This window comes from Arachis hypogaea, chromosome 10 (genome assembly GCF_003086295.3).
Source record: "Arachis hypogaea cultivar Tifrunner chromosome 10, arahy.Tifrunner.gnm2.J5K5, whole genome shotgun sequence".
Lineage (NCBI taxonomy): Eukaryota > Viridiplantae > Streptophyta > Magnoliopsida > Fabales > Fabaceae > Arachis > Arachis hypogaea.
This window is the reverse complement of record NC_092045.1, coordinates 1,180,924-1,199,426: the sequence shown is the minus strand read 5'-3', so window position 1 is coordinate 1,199,426 and position 18,503 is coordinate 1,180,924. Positions and strand designations below refer to the sequence as shown.

At 33.7% G+C, this 18,503-nt stretch overlaps 3 protein-coding genes and 1 non-coding gene across 4 annotated transcripts; all 4 read right to left on the bottom strand.

Moving 5' to 3' along the window:
* Nucleotides 1-1,834: 1,834 nt before the first annotated feature.
* On the bottom strand, nt 1,835-5,079 carry LOC112718418 (LEAF RUST 10 DISEASE-RESISTANCE LOCUS RECEPTOR-LIKE PROTEIN KINASE-like 2.1). The gene is made up of 4 exons (XM_029289503.2): nt 3,967-5,079; nt 3,567-3,599; nt 3,442-3,465; nt 1,835-3,264 (listed from the first exon to the last, which is right to left on the bottom strand). The coding sequence occupies exons 1-4, from the start codon at nt 4,841-4,843 to the stop codon at nt 2,009-2,011; spliced, it is 2,190 nt and encodes a 729-aa protein (XP_029145336.1). The 5' UTR covers nt 4,844-5,079; the 3' UTR covers nt 1,835-2,008.
* A 558-nt stretch (nt 5,080-5,637) lies between these two features.
* On the bottom strand, nt 5,638-7,913 carry LOC114924597 (rust resistance kinase Lr10). Its single transcript, XM_029289504.2, has 2 exons — nt 7,022-7,913; nt 5,638-6,898 (listed from the first exon to the last, which is right to left on the bottom strand). The coding sequence occupies exons 1-2, from the start codon at nt 7,749-7,751 to the stop codon at nt 5,757-5,759; spliced, it is 1,872 nt and encodes a 623-aa protein (XP_029145337.1). The 5' UTR covers nt 7,752-7,913; the 3' UTR covers nt 5,638-5,756.
* Nucleotides 7,914-8,548: 635 nt separating this feature from the next.
* On the bottom strand, nt 8,549-10,165 carry LOC112714427 (pentatricopeptide repeat-containing protein At5g59600-like). The gene has a single exon (XM_025766017.2). The coding sequence runs from the start codon at nt 10,163-10,165 to the stop codon at nt 8,549-8,551; it is 1,617 nt and encodes a 538-aa protein (XP_025621802.1).
* A 117-nt stretch (nt 10,166-10,282) lies between these two features.
* TRNAG-UCC (transfer RNA glycine (anticodon UCC)) lies at nt 10,283-10,354 on the bottom strand. The gene has a single exon. It is a non-coding gene; the product is annotated as a tRNA-Gly (tRNA).
* Between the last annotated feature and the right edge of the window lie 8,149 nt (nt 10,355-18,503).

The window sequence follows — 18,503 nt, the reverse complement described above, 5'->3', positions numbered from 1 at the left end:
GCGGAAACAAGTGGTTGAGAGCAACTGCACATGGTTGACGTTGTGACATTGTGACCTTGGGGTGTGCGTGGTTCGGTCCGGCCCAAAAATTCGACCCGGTCTTGAATATTTTAGGAGCTAATTTGTTGTAATTTTATCGTGTTTAGGGTCGGGTATGGGTCTCAAAAGTAGATTCGGTCATTATTCGGGTCGGGTCCGGGCCATAGTTTGGGTCACCCGAAATCAGTCCGGTGGTCCGATCATCATACACAATTAATATTTTGTGTTATTAGTGATGGATGATGGCTATTATTATGTGAAATTTAAGTATTGTAAACCTTAATATTTTGTGTTATTAGTCATTATATATAAGACTATAAGTTAATGTTTTATGTTCAAAATGCATAAGACTTTAGACTAATGCATAATCTTGTGTTATTTGTATTGATTTAAATATTTGGTGTTATTAGGCAATATTAGTATTGATTATGGTTATACTTTAATTTTAGAGAAGAGTTAGTTGTTATTATATTTTTCTAAGTGAATTTTACCATGTCAAATAATGGTTGGAGTCTTGAAAATTTGGATATTTTTACATGTTAACTTACAAGAAGGTATCAAGGTAATATAATGTTAACGGCCCGATTTTCACCCGATTTTTACCCGGTATAATTGTGTCCCGAAAATGTATAAGTTTCATTGGGTTTAGAGTCGGATTCAAGTCTAACAAATAGACTCGGTATATATTTTAGACCGGATCTGGATCATATCAAATCCGGTTTCACCCGACCTATGCACACCCCTATTGTGACCTTTATTATGATAAGTCATTAAGTCGTAACATCAATCCATTATAGTTTTGTAGCATTGCATTGCATCAATGATTCATTGTAATATTAGAGTTAATAGTCTTTGTTACATCTAGTATATATTCGTTGTTATAATGATCTTTTTATTTGTCTTTTTAGTAACTCGTATGGTTTCGCTCCATTTATTTAAGTTGAGTTTTTATTTTTATTTTTTTTAAATAACTGAACATGCATATGGCTGGTATTATAGTATGGGAGAATGGGATTCTTCTATAAAGATGCGTAAAATATTTTTTTTGTAAAGACGTTTATGTGTTGCATTATTATTATTATACGTATTAATGAATCGGTTATTTTTAAATTTTTTTAAAAAATTAGAAAAAAACTGATAAAATAACAATAACAATAAATCCAATTTTTTTAGGGATCTAATTGTATTTTTAAATTTTTAGGGATTTCAATATCTGCAAAACAAAAAGTCAGGGATATATTTATCTTTTTATCAAAGAATTTAAAGATATTCAGTTTAAATTGTGTAATTCAATCTGATCAAACCGAATCTAATAATTATAATGCAGACAATTGGGTTTATTATTATTGCTATAATAAACCGATTTTGTTCTAATTTATTAAAAAATAAATTATTAATCGATTTAATAAAAATGTCTAATAATAACATGACACATATAGATGTCTTAAAAAAAAATTTAGTGTCTTTATTAAAGTGGTCTTCTTACTACAAACAGGACTAATTCTAAGATATTTCAAGAACATCCTCTGTATTTCTCCAACAAGTTAGCACTACAAAGAAAGTGGTCCATTTCTGTGACTTTAATTTACTCTGTTATTTGCCTAGCACATTTTCAAGTATATGCCATGCTTGTGCAGCACAGATGTGTATTTCTTTAAAAATTATCTTCATTTTGCATATGTTCCCTTTCTGTATATTAAGTTGACATACTGCTTTTTTTCTTGTTAGATTTGGAATACATTCTATATGGGTCTGTAAACACTTCCAAAACAATACTATGTGTCAGTAGAGGGAATTGTGCTGGCATATGCTCTTGATTGCTACTCCTTTTCAATGGCATATGCTGGAACTGGTCTATTTGATTTCGTTTCTAGTTATCAAGTATTGTTCTTTGCATAATATGATAACATAAGCTGGTTTCGAAAGATTATTTTACAAGAATGATAAATCAAACTACTTGACACTATAGTCAATTTCTACCAGACAAGCTATTCTCTAGTGTAGCATTGCTAGTGATAGTTTCACCAAAATCACCTGCAGCATTTGTTGAGTGACCTGCTCTGCTTTGTTCAGAATTCAAGTTTTCAGTTGGATATAACAAAGGCTTCGGAGGCATTGTTAGATTGTAAAGTTCTCCTTCAAGCATCTCTACTACATGTTTCATTGAAGGTCGATCGGAAGGTTTGAGTTGTATACACCACAATGCAGTTATGATCAGCTTCTTTGCCATACTCTTTTCAACTTCTGTTCCAGTACAATCCAATTCAACTTCTTTTCCTTTGCTAACTTGTTCATAGACCCAAGTTGGAAAGAATACTTGGCTTGAATTTTCAGCATGTGGATTCAAATTCTTCCTTCTACCTGCCACTTCCATCAACAACATTCCAAAGCTATAAACATCAGCTTTATAGGAGACTCCACCAAGGTTATTGTAAAACAATTCCGGAGCAATGTAGCCAATGGTTCCTCTTTTGTCAGTTAAAGTGACAATGCTACGATCTATGGGATACAATTTAGCTAATCCAAAATCCGAAATCTTGGGGATGAAGTTTTCATCAAGAAGGATATTATGGGGCTTGATATCAAAGTGTAGAATTTGCATAGCACAACCTCGATGAAGATATGAAATCCCGCGAGCTACTCCCAAAGATATCTCATATATTTTCTCAGAACTCAAATGAATGCTTTCTTCCTTAGAGAAAATATATTTATCAAGTGAACCATTAGGCATGAAATCATAAACAAGAGCACGCTTTGATCCTTCAACACAAAATCCAATGAGTCGAACCACATTCATATGATGTATTCTCCCAATGGTTGCAACCTCATTAATAAAATCCTGACCATTAGTCTTGGACTGTTTCAACATCTTTATTGCTACATGAGGACCACTGCGTAATTTGCCCTTGTACACACAGCCGAAACCACCTTGGCCCAATTTGACCTTGAAATTTTGTGTCATACTTTTAATTTCTCTATATGAGTACCTTATGGGAGCGAGGTGATTATCTTGTAGAAAATTCTCAATATTCACATATGTTGATAAATTTCTTCTTTGCCATTTGTAGATCAATAATACAACTAATAATGCAACCCCAAACAGAATCCTTGTTACCATATATGATAATAGACCGTACCACCCCATGAGCGCTGTCTTGGGATGAACCAAAAACGATGTTTCCCATATATCTTTCGGAGTTTTAAACCTTATTAGAGTGTACATTCCTGTACGAATACAATTAATTAGTTATAGACTAACAGATTATAATCACTTCAACCAAGTGATGTAAGTTAAACTATATTTTATAGCTAACGTATTCATGTGCAGAGACAAAATTTCTTGCTAAAAAATTAAAGGGAAAATGTGAGTAGAAAAATACAAGACTGAAGTCAAGATCTTACCGTAAAAAAACGGATGCAAATAATCTGAAAGAGAAAAGAGAATCACAAACGTAAAATTAACTCACTATATATCGATATAGATATGCACTCCCAAGAGCAAAGAAGGCAGAAGGAATTTTACGTACCTAGAGTGTAGCTTCGAAGTTGCTTCCAAAACCCTAGAATAATGAGTTTCATATTATATATATCGTATGGTTTAACCAAATTCTCAATGATAAATAATAACAACAAAATCTACTCTTATATGTTATGGTCCTACCACTAATCGATTCTAAAGAATATTTGAATTTCGAAAATTAAAAATAGATGAAAATTCAGGTGCAGTCGATTTCCCGTGAAATTGATAGTTGAGAATGGTTAGATGATTTAACTAATTTGACTAAATTTTCATCTAACGCCTCTCAATTATCAATTTCACATCAAGTTTGATTGAACCTGAGTTTTCACTTTAAAAATATCTTATGCTATGACACTTTATCTCTAGTTGTAAATGCTAAATGCAGGTGTACAAGAGAGGTAAGTTACCACAGCGGCGGGCTCCTCCGTATGAATAAGAACAGAGAGAATAACAGAGAACGTTTTGAGCGGTGGGGTTGAAGGAGCAAGCTCCCGGTCCACAGTGGTGCTCATGGCAAATAGCATGCAACCATGAGAGCTCAAATCCATAAGCCAGCGCCTTATGAACATCACTGTATGCTATTGGATCATCGACATCATTTTCCACTTCATCCATCCATTCCCAACCATAGTAGGGCTGCTGTTTTTGGAATTGAAACAAGCCAGAAGTGGCAGCAATTTTGTTGATGCGGCATCCAGGCTTCCATCTCGATCCTGTGGCTCCCAACTCCCCAGCAACTACGTATGTATTCAGATCCAAGCAGGAAGAAGAAGCGTTATTCTTGTCCACGTCTCTCACTGCTGTGATACAGTTCACATATATTATGTGCTCAAATAGCGGGATATAATCTCCATATGGGCCTTGCATTTGAGTGGCATGGTATGCGTTATCAACATCCCAATGATTGGAAACAGGGTATTGGTGGTCGACGCGGTCGGGGTCAGCGCTGAAATTGAATCTGTACAAGAAGTAGCGGGGGAGGGAGGAGCAATTATCCTCTTGAATGTTGGGATCTACTAACCTGATTGTGTAGTTGTTGTAATTTATGGCCTCCACTTTGTACTCTGCTTCCTCTGTTAACCGTAACATGCCCACGTCATTCACGCATTCTAGTTCGTACTTGCTGTCCCCGCAATTCGCTGGGTCATCTTTCAATCGGAAAGGATGACTTATGTTTGCAATTTTGCCGCACGACGATGGGACGCAGCTCTGCCTTTGTCCGGCAGCCAAACTTTGGTGTAGCACCAAAACTATGGTTATTCCTACCTCGCACCATATCCACATGGTAAGCTTTCTTTTCTTTTCTCTTTTCAACTCCGATATACTTGTACAACTATTTTGATTACTTGTATATGGTTAGAATAGTTATGAATTTATAATATAATACGAATTTATATCCACTCATGTACACTAAAATTAGCTAATTCAATTTATATACACATGAAAAATAAAGTACGAATAGCAATTTTGTATCAACTATTACCATGGGATGCATTTTCTTCCTCTTCTCTCTCTTCTCATTTTCTGTCTACTCTTTCGTTTACTTTGAAAATTCCAACGCGCATACGTCAAATCAAACTACTACTATGAAAGATTATTTGACTTATGTGCCAAACAGAAGATTATTTGACTTGTTCTAGGGAATCAAACAAATAATTATCAATTATCATATCGAACTCATTATTGTTATTTTTTAGCTGATATCATATTGATTATTGAGTCAACAGTAATGAGTAATGATATTAATATTTAATCTTACAAGTTAAATCTGACAACATGGTGGGGTAGTTAGTTATACTGATTGTAGTTAGTTATAAATCTGTTACGGAACTAAGCGATGTGTTAGGCAGTTAATTATCTAGCTGCAACTTGATGCTGGCTATATAAGCTGTCATCCCAACTGATATAGTTCTTAATTTTTACTTCGAAATTTGATGCATGATTTAACCAGCGCATATACACTCAGTCTCATCTTAATTAACTCAGATTAACAATAATAAATTACGTATCTCTTTATATTTACCATAAAAACATTGTTACAGTATATTATTACCTTCTAAATTAAAGTAATGGGCAAGTTTAGAATGCTAATTTTCAATTAAACTTCATCCAAATCAAATTGCAAATACATACGGTAACCAGAATAACTGATCAGAACATAAAACTATTGCAAAATATACTCTCTTTATAATGCATATTAGAAAGAACTTGTTTGACAATGATCTGATTCTTCAATCCTCTCCAACTCTAAATTTAAAGGCCTTATCTGGTTGGTTATTCGTCGTCCTCTGCTAATAGAATTTGTTAAGTCGAAAAGATTAGGAGGTACACTTAATTTGTCTGCATCTCCTTCTAACATACTTATGACAGTTTTGATGGAAGGACGATCTGATGGCTGCCACTGAATGCATTGTAGTCCAACAATTGCAATTTTCTTTGCAAGTTTATTGTCTTTCTCATCTTCAATGTGTACATGAAAATCTCCCCCATCAAGCAAATTATGCACCCATTCGGGGTATAAAATCCTTAAAGACCCCTCAACTTCCATCTCTATGTTTTTCCTTCCTCCTACCATTTCAAGCAACAATATCCCATAGCTATAAATGTCTGCTTTGTAAGACACATTTCCAAAGTTTCTTGAGACAATTTCAGGCGCAATGTAGCCCATGGTTCCCTTGGCTGCGGTCATTGAAACTTTGCTCTGATCTTTGGAACACAACTTGGCAAGCCCAAAATCAGTAATCTTGGGAGTGAAGTTGTCATCAAGTAAGATATTGTGGGGATTGATGTCAAAATGAAGGATCTGTTGCTCACAACCATGGTGAAGATACTCAATGCCTCTAGCAACACCAAGGGCAATTTGGTGAAGCTTCTCCCATCCAAGGAAGAAGTCCTTGTTATCTGGCGTGGATATGAAGTTTTGCAATGAACCTTTTGGAAAGAAATCATAAACTAGAGCACAATGAAATCCTTGCGCACAAAAGCCAAGTAAGCGAACCACATTGACATGGTGAATTTTGCCCATGGTTCCCACCTCGTTGGTGAAATCTTTCCCTTCACCCTCCGTGTTGCTGTTGAGTATTTTCACAGCTACGCCGATTTCTGAGGAGAGCATGCCCTTGAAGACTGCTCCATGACCTCCTTCACCCAGCTTGTCCTTGAAACCATTTGTGATCCTCTTTATATCAGCATAAGAGAATCTGGTAGGCTTGAGTGCCCTGTAATCTTCCAAGAACTTGTCAATTCTTGCTCGATCTTCTCCTTTCATTCTAAAATGTTGATAGATCTTAAACACTGCAGTAGCCACTGCTGCCAGCAGAATTAAACCTGCCACAACACCTATATATATGGACATGCATGCATGTGCAGGCATATTAATATATTATCATATTTATTTATATAATCTCAGAAAGTAATCAGAAAGATAAATCATTTATTATATAATTAATGTGTATCAATCACCTGTGGAGCCAAAGAGCAAGTTATTATGATGGTGGCGGAAGCACTCAACTTCACCTTGAGTGCCATTGTTCTTCAGTTTACATCTCTTGCCTTGTATTTCACACATGCTACAATTAGGTTTCGACCACCACAAATTCAAAGTATTGTACAAATCTACCATTTCTGAGACATAGAAGGTTGAAAAAATGTCAAAAATCTTGGTGCAAGATACGAGATTGGAATTGAGGAGTGAATCGTAGCTGTCAGCAACGTAAATGGGGCAGGAGAGTTGATATTGCGGATCAGGTGAACAATTGAAGAAAGATATCTGGTTCAGACTCTGATCCGGACTGAACTGGAAAGGAGAAATTGAGGAAGAATTTTTGATGAGTTTGAGCAAGTGGGTGGGAAGGCAATTTTGCGTGTCAGAGACTCGGAAATAGTTATATTCATATTGGATATCAGTGACAAGGAGCTTAAGTGGGACAGGAGAAGCAGAGAACTCAATGAAGGTGTCATGAGAATCAGAACAAGTGAGATCAAAGGCAGGGTAACCGCAGTGAGGGGGCTCCTTGTCTTTAAGACGGAATGGGAATCGAATCGGAGGGCCATGGCGTCCGCACCTGTGTCCTCCACACCCATCTTCACCGTGGCATATCCCCGGCCCCGTGCCAACCAGTATTAATACCATCATCAACATTAATGGATTGGAATTGCTAATCATATTTGGAACAAGATATCCTTCCACCATGCTAATTGAAACTAAAAGATTCTGGTGGTTTCTAATTAGATACAGAGATGCGAGTTTTGTGCAGATAGTACACTCAAAGTCATGCTGTTTGATAATTTGACATAGTCAAACAACAAATAATTCATTCACTTTGACAGGTATACCTTTGAAATTTCAATGCATAAACAACGGTCAAAAGAGATTACCTTCGTTTTCTTCTGTGTATGCACATCATTTGCCTGGAAATTTCCAAACAAATTCGCAACATATATACTGCAATTTCAAGGCCTCACCATCCTTTCTTTTTTAAAAAGGGATAAAAATTATTCACTCCATCAAAATACATCTATAAAAAAAGTATTAGTTCTCTTTATAATGAATGTAGAATTTTACAAATAATGTATTAGTGTATTTATTTATCAAAATTATTTTAATAAAATTCAATATCATTTCAATAAATTATTACAAAATGCGTCCCAAATTAAAAATATCGAAATTATAAATATTTGTCACAAAACTGGTTTATTTACATACTCGGACTAATGATTCTTGTTTGGTAGTAGGAGGGGAACATAAGGTGAAAATGAAATAAACTTCACTTTTGACAAGCTGTGGTCATAAATGGTCAGAACTCAGAAGTGCATTAATACAACCATGAGCTGCAGCAGAGTTCCCACTCCATCAGTTCTATGTTGTTTGATCAGTAGATGAACGAAACTGAGTTGACTAGAACTTCCTATGAAAACCTCCCAGACTATACATATTTGCATTTTGCAGCGAAATGTGAAAGACTAGACCACCAATCACATTATATTATGTCACATGGCAAGACTCTCACCTGGCTTTTCAAGCCAACTAAAACCAGGACTCTTGTGAACATTTTTCTCCTTCATGACCTTCCTCAAGTTTCCAACCTGATCCCACTCACCATCAGCTGCATAAATATTAGATAGTGTTACAAAGCCAACAGGTCCTTTTAGCTGTATTTTCATTAGTTCGTCCGCCATCAATTTCGCTAAATCACTTCTTCCATGGATATTGCACCCATTCAGAAAAGCTCCCGCAATTGATTCTGTCATTTGCATTGGCATCGTCTTGAGAAATTCGTATGCTTCAACTGTCTTTCCAGAGCGACAGAAGAGATCAACAACACAAGCATAATGCTGCAAGGTTGCCTCAATCCCGTAATGTTCTTTCATTAATCTAAATATCTCTAAGCCTTTTTGCACTGAACCACTATGGCTGCATGCTGAAAGAAGACATGTAAAAGTAACTTCATTTGGCTGCAAACCTTGCTCTTGCAATTTTTTAAACAGCTCCAAGGAGGAATCAATCATCCCATATTTTCCATAGCAATCAATCATTGCATTCCATGATGCAACATTCTTATTTGGAATGCTGTCAAATACATTCTGAGCATCTTTTAAATTCCCACATTTTGAGTACATGTCAATAAGAGCACTTGCAATGAAAACATTGAAATCAAACCCCTTCCTTAGTATAAATCCATGAATTTCTCTTCCGCATATAATATAACCTGATGATCCACATGCAGGAAGCAGTGCTGCAATAGTTACTTGATTAGGTTGAATCCCTGAATTTAGCATCTCCCGAAACAACTTCAATGCTTCCATGTCTTTATGATTCTGCACAAAGCCAGAAATCAATGCATTCCACGCAACCAGATCAGGAACAAACCCCTCTTTCTTCATTCTATCAGCGAAACCAAAAGCCTTGCTGGTATCCTTTGATCGAGCATATGCACCGATCATAACATTCCACGTGAACTCATTTGGCTCCAATCCATCCAACTTCATCCTCTCAAACAACACCAACGCCTCCTCATTCTTCCCTGAGTTACAAAACCCACAAATCATCGATGTCCATGAGGCAACATCTCTCACAGGCATTATATCAAACACTTGGCAGGCATAAGAAACCAGTCTACATTTACAATACATATCTATGAGAGCATTGGCAACAGAGACATCATCTTGAAAACCCATCTCACAAGCCATGGCATGAACCTGCATCCCCTTGTTCACATCCATTAACCCAACGCAGGCCTTAAGAACAATGGGAAAGGTGAACTTGTTGCCCAAGTGACCAAGCTGACGCATCCAACGAAAGTACCAAAGTGCATCATCATAGTAACCGTTATAGGCCAAACCAAGAACCATCCAATTGAAAGCAAAGACATTTGGGTTCTCAATTTTTGTGAACAAAAGCCTTGCTGATTTAAGATCACCACAACCAGCATACATAGCAAGAAGCTTTGAACTCAGAGAGAAAGTGTTCATGTTGGTTCCAGAAGTGAGCAACGTGGCATGGACCTGCATGCCAGCTCTCAAGCCTTTGGCCTTCAAGCATTTTTGCAGAAACAAAGCAAATTCACGAGGAGACCATTGCAACTTTCTAAATTGCCAGTTTTTCATTGTACCTTGATTTATTTAATGATATCAACATTGAAATTTGAAATGGCGAAGTTCTGCAACATGAATCAATATCTAAAATTAAAGGATATCAAAATTAAAAAAAAATCACCAATCAATTGCGTTTGCCGGGAGTCGAACCCGGGTCTATTGCTTGGAAGGCAATTATCCTAACCGTTGGACTACAAACGCTTTGTTGATGGGTCTCTCTATCTTTTTATAATATTCTATATATCTTGTACATGAAAGAAAGAGTTCAATTGTTTATTAAGTTACTCATCATTCTCCTTTTTCACTAAGTATTTGCACTTCCATTTAAATGTTGGCAACTTTATTTTCTGTTAAAATTTTATATAAATATAGTATCTGCGTGTCAAGTTGTTGCAACAATATAATGTGTCACTAGGACTGCAAATAATTAAAAGAAATAAAAGGTGTTACTAGATTAGATTTGAATATAAAAATTACTTTAGATAATTAAATTTCAGCAATCAGCGTTCAACGTATTACATGGTTTCAAAATGAACCAATGGAAGATATATATTGAACACAAAACGTGACCATCATTCACTATAAATTTTCTCAAAGTGCAGTTCACTTCACGTGAAGTTAATAATTGAGAGTCATTAAATGATTTGATTGATTTAATTAAATTTTCATTTAACGAATCTCAGCTATCAATTTCACATGAAATCGACTGCAACTGAGTTTCACCGTTTCATATACTTAATTGAAAAAAAAAAGACAAACAAAAAACTAAGAATTTATATACAAAATTTGACATAAGGAAATCCTTAAATGTATTACTAACGAATAATGCATACATATATATTTGCTAAACAACATTGTGAGAAGACTCATTGCATTTGCATGTGCGTCATGAGTCTCATTAGTTGTTGGGACTTTATGATGCCAAGGGAGGCAAAGAAAAGAGGTAAATCGGTAATTAGGTAAACAATGTCGTCTAAGGTGGTGACATGGGTGAATGATTCAAGGCTTCTGTGTATCCATTCTTTCCAGCATTTCTTCTTTTTTCTTTTCTTGCTTCCGCTTTTATTATCCCAATTCACATAGAGTGCTTTGGTGACTTTTCTTATCTTTCTTTCTTTCTTTAATTTATTGAACGTCATGTGTTTGTATTTTTAAAGTCAACAATCGCCGACTTTAGATTTCTTCTTTGCATGAGCTATTCTTTTCACTCAGAATAATATCTTCAAAACGGATTTATGTGTGTTAGAGCCTGGATATCATGAATGCACAACGGTGTAACTGTATATAACTAGCTATAACTAACTACTCACATGTCTCCATTAATCGCGCTTGTCTTATTACTAACGCCGTATAAATTATGGGATGTGAGTAGTCACGTGGGTTTGGTATATATATTAAAAAATGGTGAAAACTCAGGTGCATAAAGTTGATAATTAAGAGCTATTAGATGAAAATTTAGTTAAATCAGTCAAATCATTTAACGGCTCTTGGGTATCAACTTCAGGTGAAGTCGACTGCACTTGAGTTTCTACCTTCAAAAATACTTGTTCTCATAAAAAATCTATTACTTGTTTTATTTAACTTATTTTTAACATATATTTTATACGAGTGATTAATTTGATAGTATGGTCGGTAATGTTAGGGAAAAAAAACACAAAACTTGTCTTATTTAGCATTCATTAATTATCGCAATAATTAATAAATACTAAATAAAATAAATTATGACTATTTTTTGCTAATTTTTTTTAATTACTAAACATTCTCGTTTTTTGAAAAACCCTCAAATTTTAATGTGAATTTATTACCCACACTAACTGGTGCAATATAATTAAGTTGGTTTATTTATTTTCTATACTGATCACTAAAATCTTCCAAAACTTTTTTCTCTCATTCCAAAACCCTCTAAAACCAAGCATGTAACACACCCTTAAAATTAATTTAGAGATCCCAGTTTGGTTAAGTGCCTTAGCTTTTTCAAATAGTTTGAGCATTAATCCCAATGAACTTTCCATACTAGGATATAATAACACAAGATATATCTCCATGCTTATGCTTCGGAAGATTTCTAAATGCCAAAGGTTACGGTGTTATTAGTCAGCACTTGAACATGCACTGTGAATATAAAGTTGTATAACAGGAAATTAATTATCACATGGGGTCTGTTTACAGTGTTGGAATTAGAAAAAAGGACAATTATATGTATCATTAGGTATTCAAGTGTAATATTAAATGATAATAACTGTTGTTCCCTTGATATATAATCTTAATTCTCAATTATAGATAGATATGTTGCTGACTTTCTTTGCTTTCACAAGAAAGATTCCCATATACGACTCTGTGGTCATCAGTTGTGCAGTTTGTCTCATGCAAAAATATGAACACGATGAATGAATCACTTGTCAAACCTTTGAACCGTAAGTACTTTACTGTTTATAATTTAATTTTCCTCATGGTTACTTTGGACCAGACCATGTACCTTAAAATTAAGAAAAGAAAAATGCTAAAAGATCCGCAAATATTTATTGTCTTTAGTGAACAATTAGTCAATAATATTTGAAGTATAAATTAAAAATATGTTATTAGTTGATCCACTAAAAAAATTACATTAATAACTAAAGATATGGGTCAAAAATAAAAAATTTTACTTGCTTTCAATTTTTTCTCTTAAAAAAAATATGAGAAAAGAGATGCCATATATAAACTAATCTAGTAAAATCGTAAAGAGAGCATTTTAATAAAGACATTAAAAATATCTTTTTTTTAAATGTTTATATCTGTCATGTTATTATTGGATATCTTTACTAAATCGATTAATAATTTATTTTTTAATAAATCAGAATAAAATCGATTTATTATAACAACAATAATAAATTCAATTATCTACATTATAATTATTAGACTCGGTTTGATTCGATCGAATTACACAATCTAAATTGAATATCTTTAAATTTTTTGATAAAAAAATAAATATATCTCTGACTTTTTATTTTGCAAACATTTTAAATCCCTAAAAATTTAAAAATACAATTAGATCCCTAAAAAAATTGGGTTTATTGTATTGTTATAAAAAAATCGATTTTATCTTAATTTATTAAAAAATTCAAAAATAATCGGTTAATTAATATGTCCAATAATAATGTGGCACGTAAGCGTCTTTACAAAAAAAATATTTTACGCATCTTTATAAAAGCATTTCCCAAATCGTAAACAATAATGTCTTAACAATAAGTAATACTGAAAAAAAATATTTAGCCAAAATAAAAAATTTATTTTATTATTTATTTTAAATTTTAAATTATACATTTTTAATTCTAAATTCTAAATTATAAATCTTAAAATAAAACTAATTCGTTATACTTTCTCGTAACCACCATAATAGCATAATTCTTCAACAAAACAAGGAAGTACTTCTTTTTCATTACAAGATGAAACCCATACAATTTTCAGCAGAAATTATTGACATGAGCATATGTTTTGCCAATGAATTGCTTTTCTAGAAAAAGAAACGAGAGGATAAGAATGTACTGGTTATTAATTTATATTACATGATATTATACCTTCAATAATGTATTTTATTATTTTTAAGACATTTTTTTTACTAATACCATATCAACAACATTGTTTATTTAGTAAAATTTTAGAATTAACTACTTAATTTTTATCAAATTAATTATTATTTTTAAATTAGTAAAAAAATAAAATATACTAAAAATTCATATCCCTATATTTATTATATTTTACTGTTATAAATAATACAATAAATTTATCACCCCAATAATTTAATAAACATTCATATTATAAATGTCATAATAATCTATTAATCATAATAAATTTTACGTTATAAATATTCAAATTCTATACTATTTGAACTAGTTATATAAATCTATTATCACTATTTCTTTAAATAACATCAAAGCACAAGAAATTTATTTTCGCATTACACAACATCTCAAACTTACTCAATGGAGTATCATTCTTTTGGATAATATCACCAAACAAGCAGACAATTGGTTTATCAAAGTTTGCGTGGTTCGTTTATGAAAAACATTAACACCCACTAAATGAAGAAGAGTCCCTTTACTTAGAAGTGATTATATTAGATGAAAAGGTATAAAACAAACATATTTATTGTATTTTCAAATTGAATTTACGACACTACAATAATTTCTTAAGATAGCGACGGTTATTTTGCAGCGGTTTTGTGAAATCGCTGCGAAAAGACAAACTGCGGCACATATAGCGGCGGTTAGAGGTTGGGGCTGCAATCAGGCTAACATTTAGCGGCGGTTTGAAGAAAACCGCCGCTATATTGCCGGTATGATTTGCATTTCGTGGCGTCTTTTTGAAAACCGCCGCGATATGTCCGCCGGTGACTTCTTGTTAGGCATTTTGCGGCGGTTACGTTTAAACCGCCGCAAAATGCGTGTTACCACATATTGCATTGTTCTCTTTAGAAATAACCATCTGGGTATAATCTAGTTAAGTGAAGACTACTATCTGAAGCTACATATGTTTAAATCATTGTTACTTAAACTCGTAACACTTTTTTTACATTCGTTTTACGATAAAAATTTCACAAGTTACTTGTAACCTTTGTATGTTAACTCATGTAAACAAATTTACCACTAAAATTTTCTTGATTACGTTATTGGCATTTAATAATTGCATTCAATCATGGATGTAAAAGAAGAAAATAAAATCAAACTCTGATATTTATGAAGTTAAAATAAATTTCTAGAGAGCATAAATCAAAGTTACTCCTCTTTGAAGTTATGCCTTACTAAACCTAAACCAAGAATAAACATGTACAACTGCGACCCAAATCATTAAACTAAGGAAATCAGCGTAACTGTTATAATAAAAGATCAAAATTTCTCTCCAACATCATATTGACCTGGCGAAAAATACTCTGTTATGAATCTATGGGCTTCACGTTTCAGATGATCTGATATTTCATCTCCATACCATGGCATCTTATTCAGATCAAAGCACATTTTCTTAACATGTATATCATCTTGTTTATCTTGTTGGTCTTCTAAAGTTTCATCCTCTTCATCCGGAACCTTATTCAGATCAAACTGCATGGATATATCGATTGCGACAGAGGATACATCATCTAAAATGTCTTTTGAATCAGACTCTTCTCCGTCTAGACTATCAGGAACTATTTCTCCAGAATATTCAGGTATGACTGAAAATATCAACATGCACATAACATAATGAGTATACATAAAAGGAATTGAGAACTCTAGAGTCATTAAATACTGACTTAGAAAAACAACCAAACTACAAGATGCTAAGACAATTTTAAAACTAAACACAATTTTTCGACAATTACCATCACTCTTGTTTGTAGTTTGGACAATTTTCTTAAACAGAACCTGTGTAGCAATTGTTGTGCTTGCAGAGGATGACGAAAAGTCCTATTTTTCATCGATTCTGTTCCACTGTCATGTTATGTTCACTATTGTTTTCAAAACGTATCACTAGTGAAATTATATTGCGTAATACATAGCAAGATTATAAAAAATGCAACCCTAAGAAAAATAATAAATGTAGAAGAAATAAAGATTTAACGTAAACTAACTTTTCCGTATTAAAATCGTTGAAAGAACCAAAAAGTCTGCTTTTACTCATGAGAATTCACAATAACACAAATATTTAACTGAAAAAAAAACTACACAAGTATAAAGTAACCAAAGAAAACAACGTACAACGCTGATTTTATTTAACTTAGTTTATGACAGAAAGATCATTTTTAAATTACATTAAAATGCTTCAGACAAAGCGTTACGCGACATCATCAAAATTCTTTGAGGAATTTTCTATGAGGTCTTCCATATCTTCCTCCCTTGTCAACAGTAAATCTCAAATGTCACATTCCGCTGACATGTTCAACCCTGGCTGTGGAGAAAAACCAACTTCAGCTTCTTCATTCTCTTCTCCCATGTCATACAAATCCCTTGGTTTCACATGAACTACAACACTCCATTCCTTTGCTACTTCATCCTTCACATAGTATACAAGCTGAGCTTCTGATGTCAATATGTACGATTCAACTTCTTCACGATTATCAGTGTGTATTGGACGAGAGAAATTAACGCTGGTAAGTCCCAAATGGTCTTGTTTGATGCCTCTACTGGTAGTGGTATCAGCCCAAACACATTTGAACAACACCACTGTGAAGGAACAGCTGTAATTCAATTCAATTATGTCTACAATTTTTTCATAATACAGAACACCACCAACAGCCATTCTATTGTCACACATGCTTGCATAACTTATTGTATTAAATGATACATATACTCCACTCTTTTGTGTTTTCATCCCGTTTTCTTTTGTTAAAGTTCTAAACTTATACCCGTTAACATTGTACGCCCCAAAACGTTTGGCCTGAATCATGGGACCACACGCAAGCAACTGCAGGTCTTTCGATTGAAGCATACTTTCCATAAGAACCTGGAACCACATAACATTCATGCTTTATTTTAAAATCAGTTTTCATATAGTACTAATTCCATACTAAAAAAACATTGGTCAGGTTAGTATTCTGTCAACTTGATGATTGAACCACCGAGAAAATTTTGCATGGACGACACTATCTACCTTAGCTTGCGACCTTGTCTGATGACGCAAGCTTTGCTTTATCTTTTCCCTAAAGGTACTTTATTGAAGGGAAGAAAATTAGTCCAGCTAGTCACTGGAAGAAAAGAGTTATATTGGTGTTTTAGAAATACATGCGTATACTTACTCAAGGAACGGAACTATGGCATCGCAGTTGACTAGCACATGACGATGAGCTTGATGTTTTTTCATTGGAGTGAGTTCGAAATGCGAAATAACCCCTAATGCTTTTCCAATAGCTGGAAACATACTTTCCCCTGAATTATGAAGAACGTCGACGGGCTCATCATCAACTCGCCTTGGTCGGTTGATTCTAGTCTCAATATTATCCAAATACCTAGAACAGAAAGTCAGGATTTCCTCAGATAAATAGCCTTTTGCAATTGAGCCTTCCGGTTGTGCCCGATTACGAACATATTGCTTCAAACGTCCTAAATACCTTTTATATAAATACAATAAAACGCTCAGTATATACACAATTAATTGATGTGAATGTACTAAAGGGTTTATCAGCAAGCTAACCTTTCTATTGGATACATCCACCTATAATGTACTGGTCCACCAAGAGTAACCTCATCAACTTGAGATGCACGGTGAGGTGAACCATAACGTTGAAGAAGGATGGAGGAAAAATCATTTCCATCTGACACATTGTTTGCACAATATGATTCTGAAGTTCAGTAAGCTACATAGAGTTTATGGCTTTTCCACAAAGTTCGCAGAAAAATGATGACAAATTTGTAATCACATTGGACACCGGACTCGGAAGTGCATTCTTCACCAAAATTGAGAGTAATTGTTCCATCAGAATATGACAGTCATGATTTTTCAACCCAAATAAGTTGCGCTGTCGCAAATCAACACAACGAGCAACATTGATAGAGTAACCATCTGGAAAGACCACATTCTGGAAAGGCCACATTCTGCATATGTTTAATTTGGTTTGTTATATTAATTGAGCTGTTTTACTTGGTTTAAATTTGTTTAAATTAGTTAAAAAGAAAAAAATTAAACTTTAATAAACATTCTTTGTCAAAATAGGCAAAATAATAGAAAATCTAAAATTTTAATGGAAAATTTGAATTTGGCAGCGATTTTGAAACCGCCGCAAAACTATAAACTTTTTTCTTCCTATCCAACATTTAGCGGCGGTTTCTAACCGCCGCAAATTAGGTAATAGCAATTTTCCTTCACACACTGCAGCAGTTAATAACCGCCGCCAAACCCAAATTGCATTTTGCGACGGTTATTCCAGCAGTTGACTAAAACTGCCGCAATCCGTTTTGCCGCACCCTATCTTCCGGCGTTTCCAGGAACCACCACGAATATTTTGCGGCGGTTCAAAACCGCCGCTGAACGACTCCAGAAACCGCCGCTAAATGACATTTTTGTTGTAGTGCAAAAAAAATATTTTAATTATTTTTTCTTTTTATATTATTTTATAATACTTAATATATAATTGTATTTAGTATCGTTAAAATTGTACTTCTTTCAATATGTTATTCATTGTTCCTTTTTTAATAACTTAAAAAAAATATAATCAATTTTTTAACTAATTATTAACTAAGATTTACTAACACTACAGGAAACATCTCTTCATGTAATTGTAAAGAGAAATACGATGAACATATTCAAATATTTGTTACAAGAAGGAAAAATTTATACTATAAAAAATTTAAAAATAGAAGATGTAAATGATTTGTATAAACTAATTAAAGGTACAATG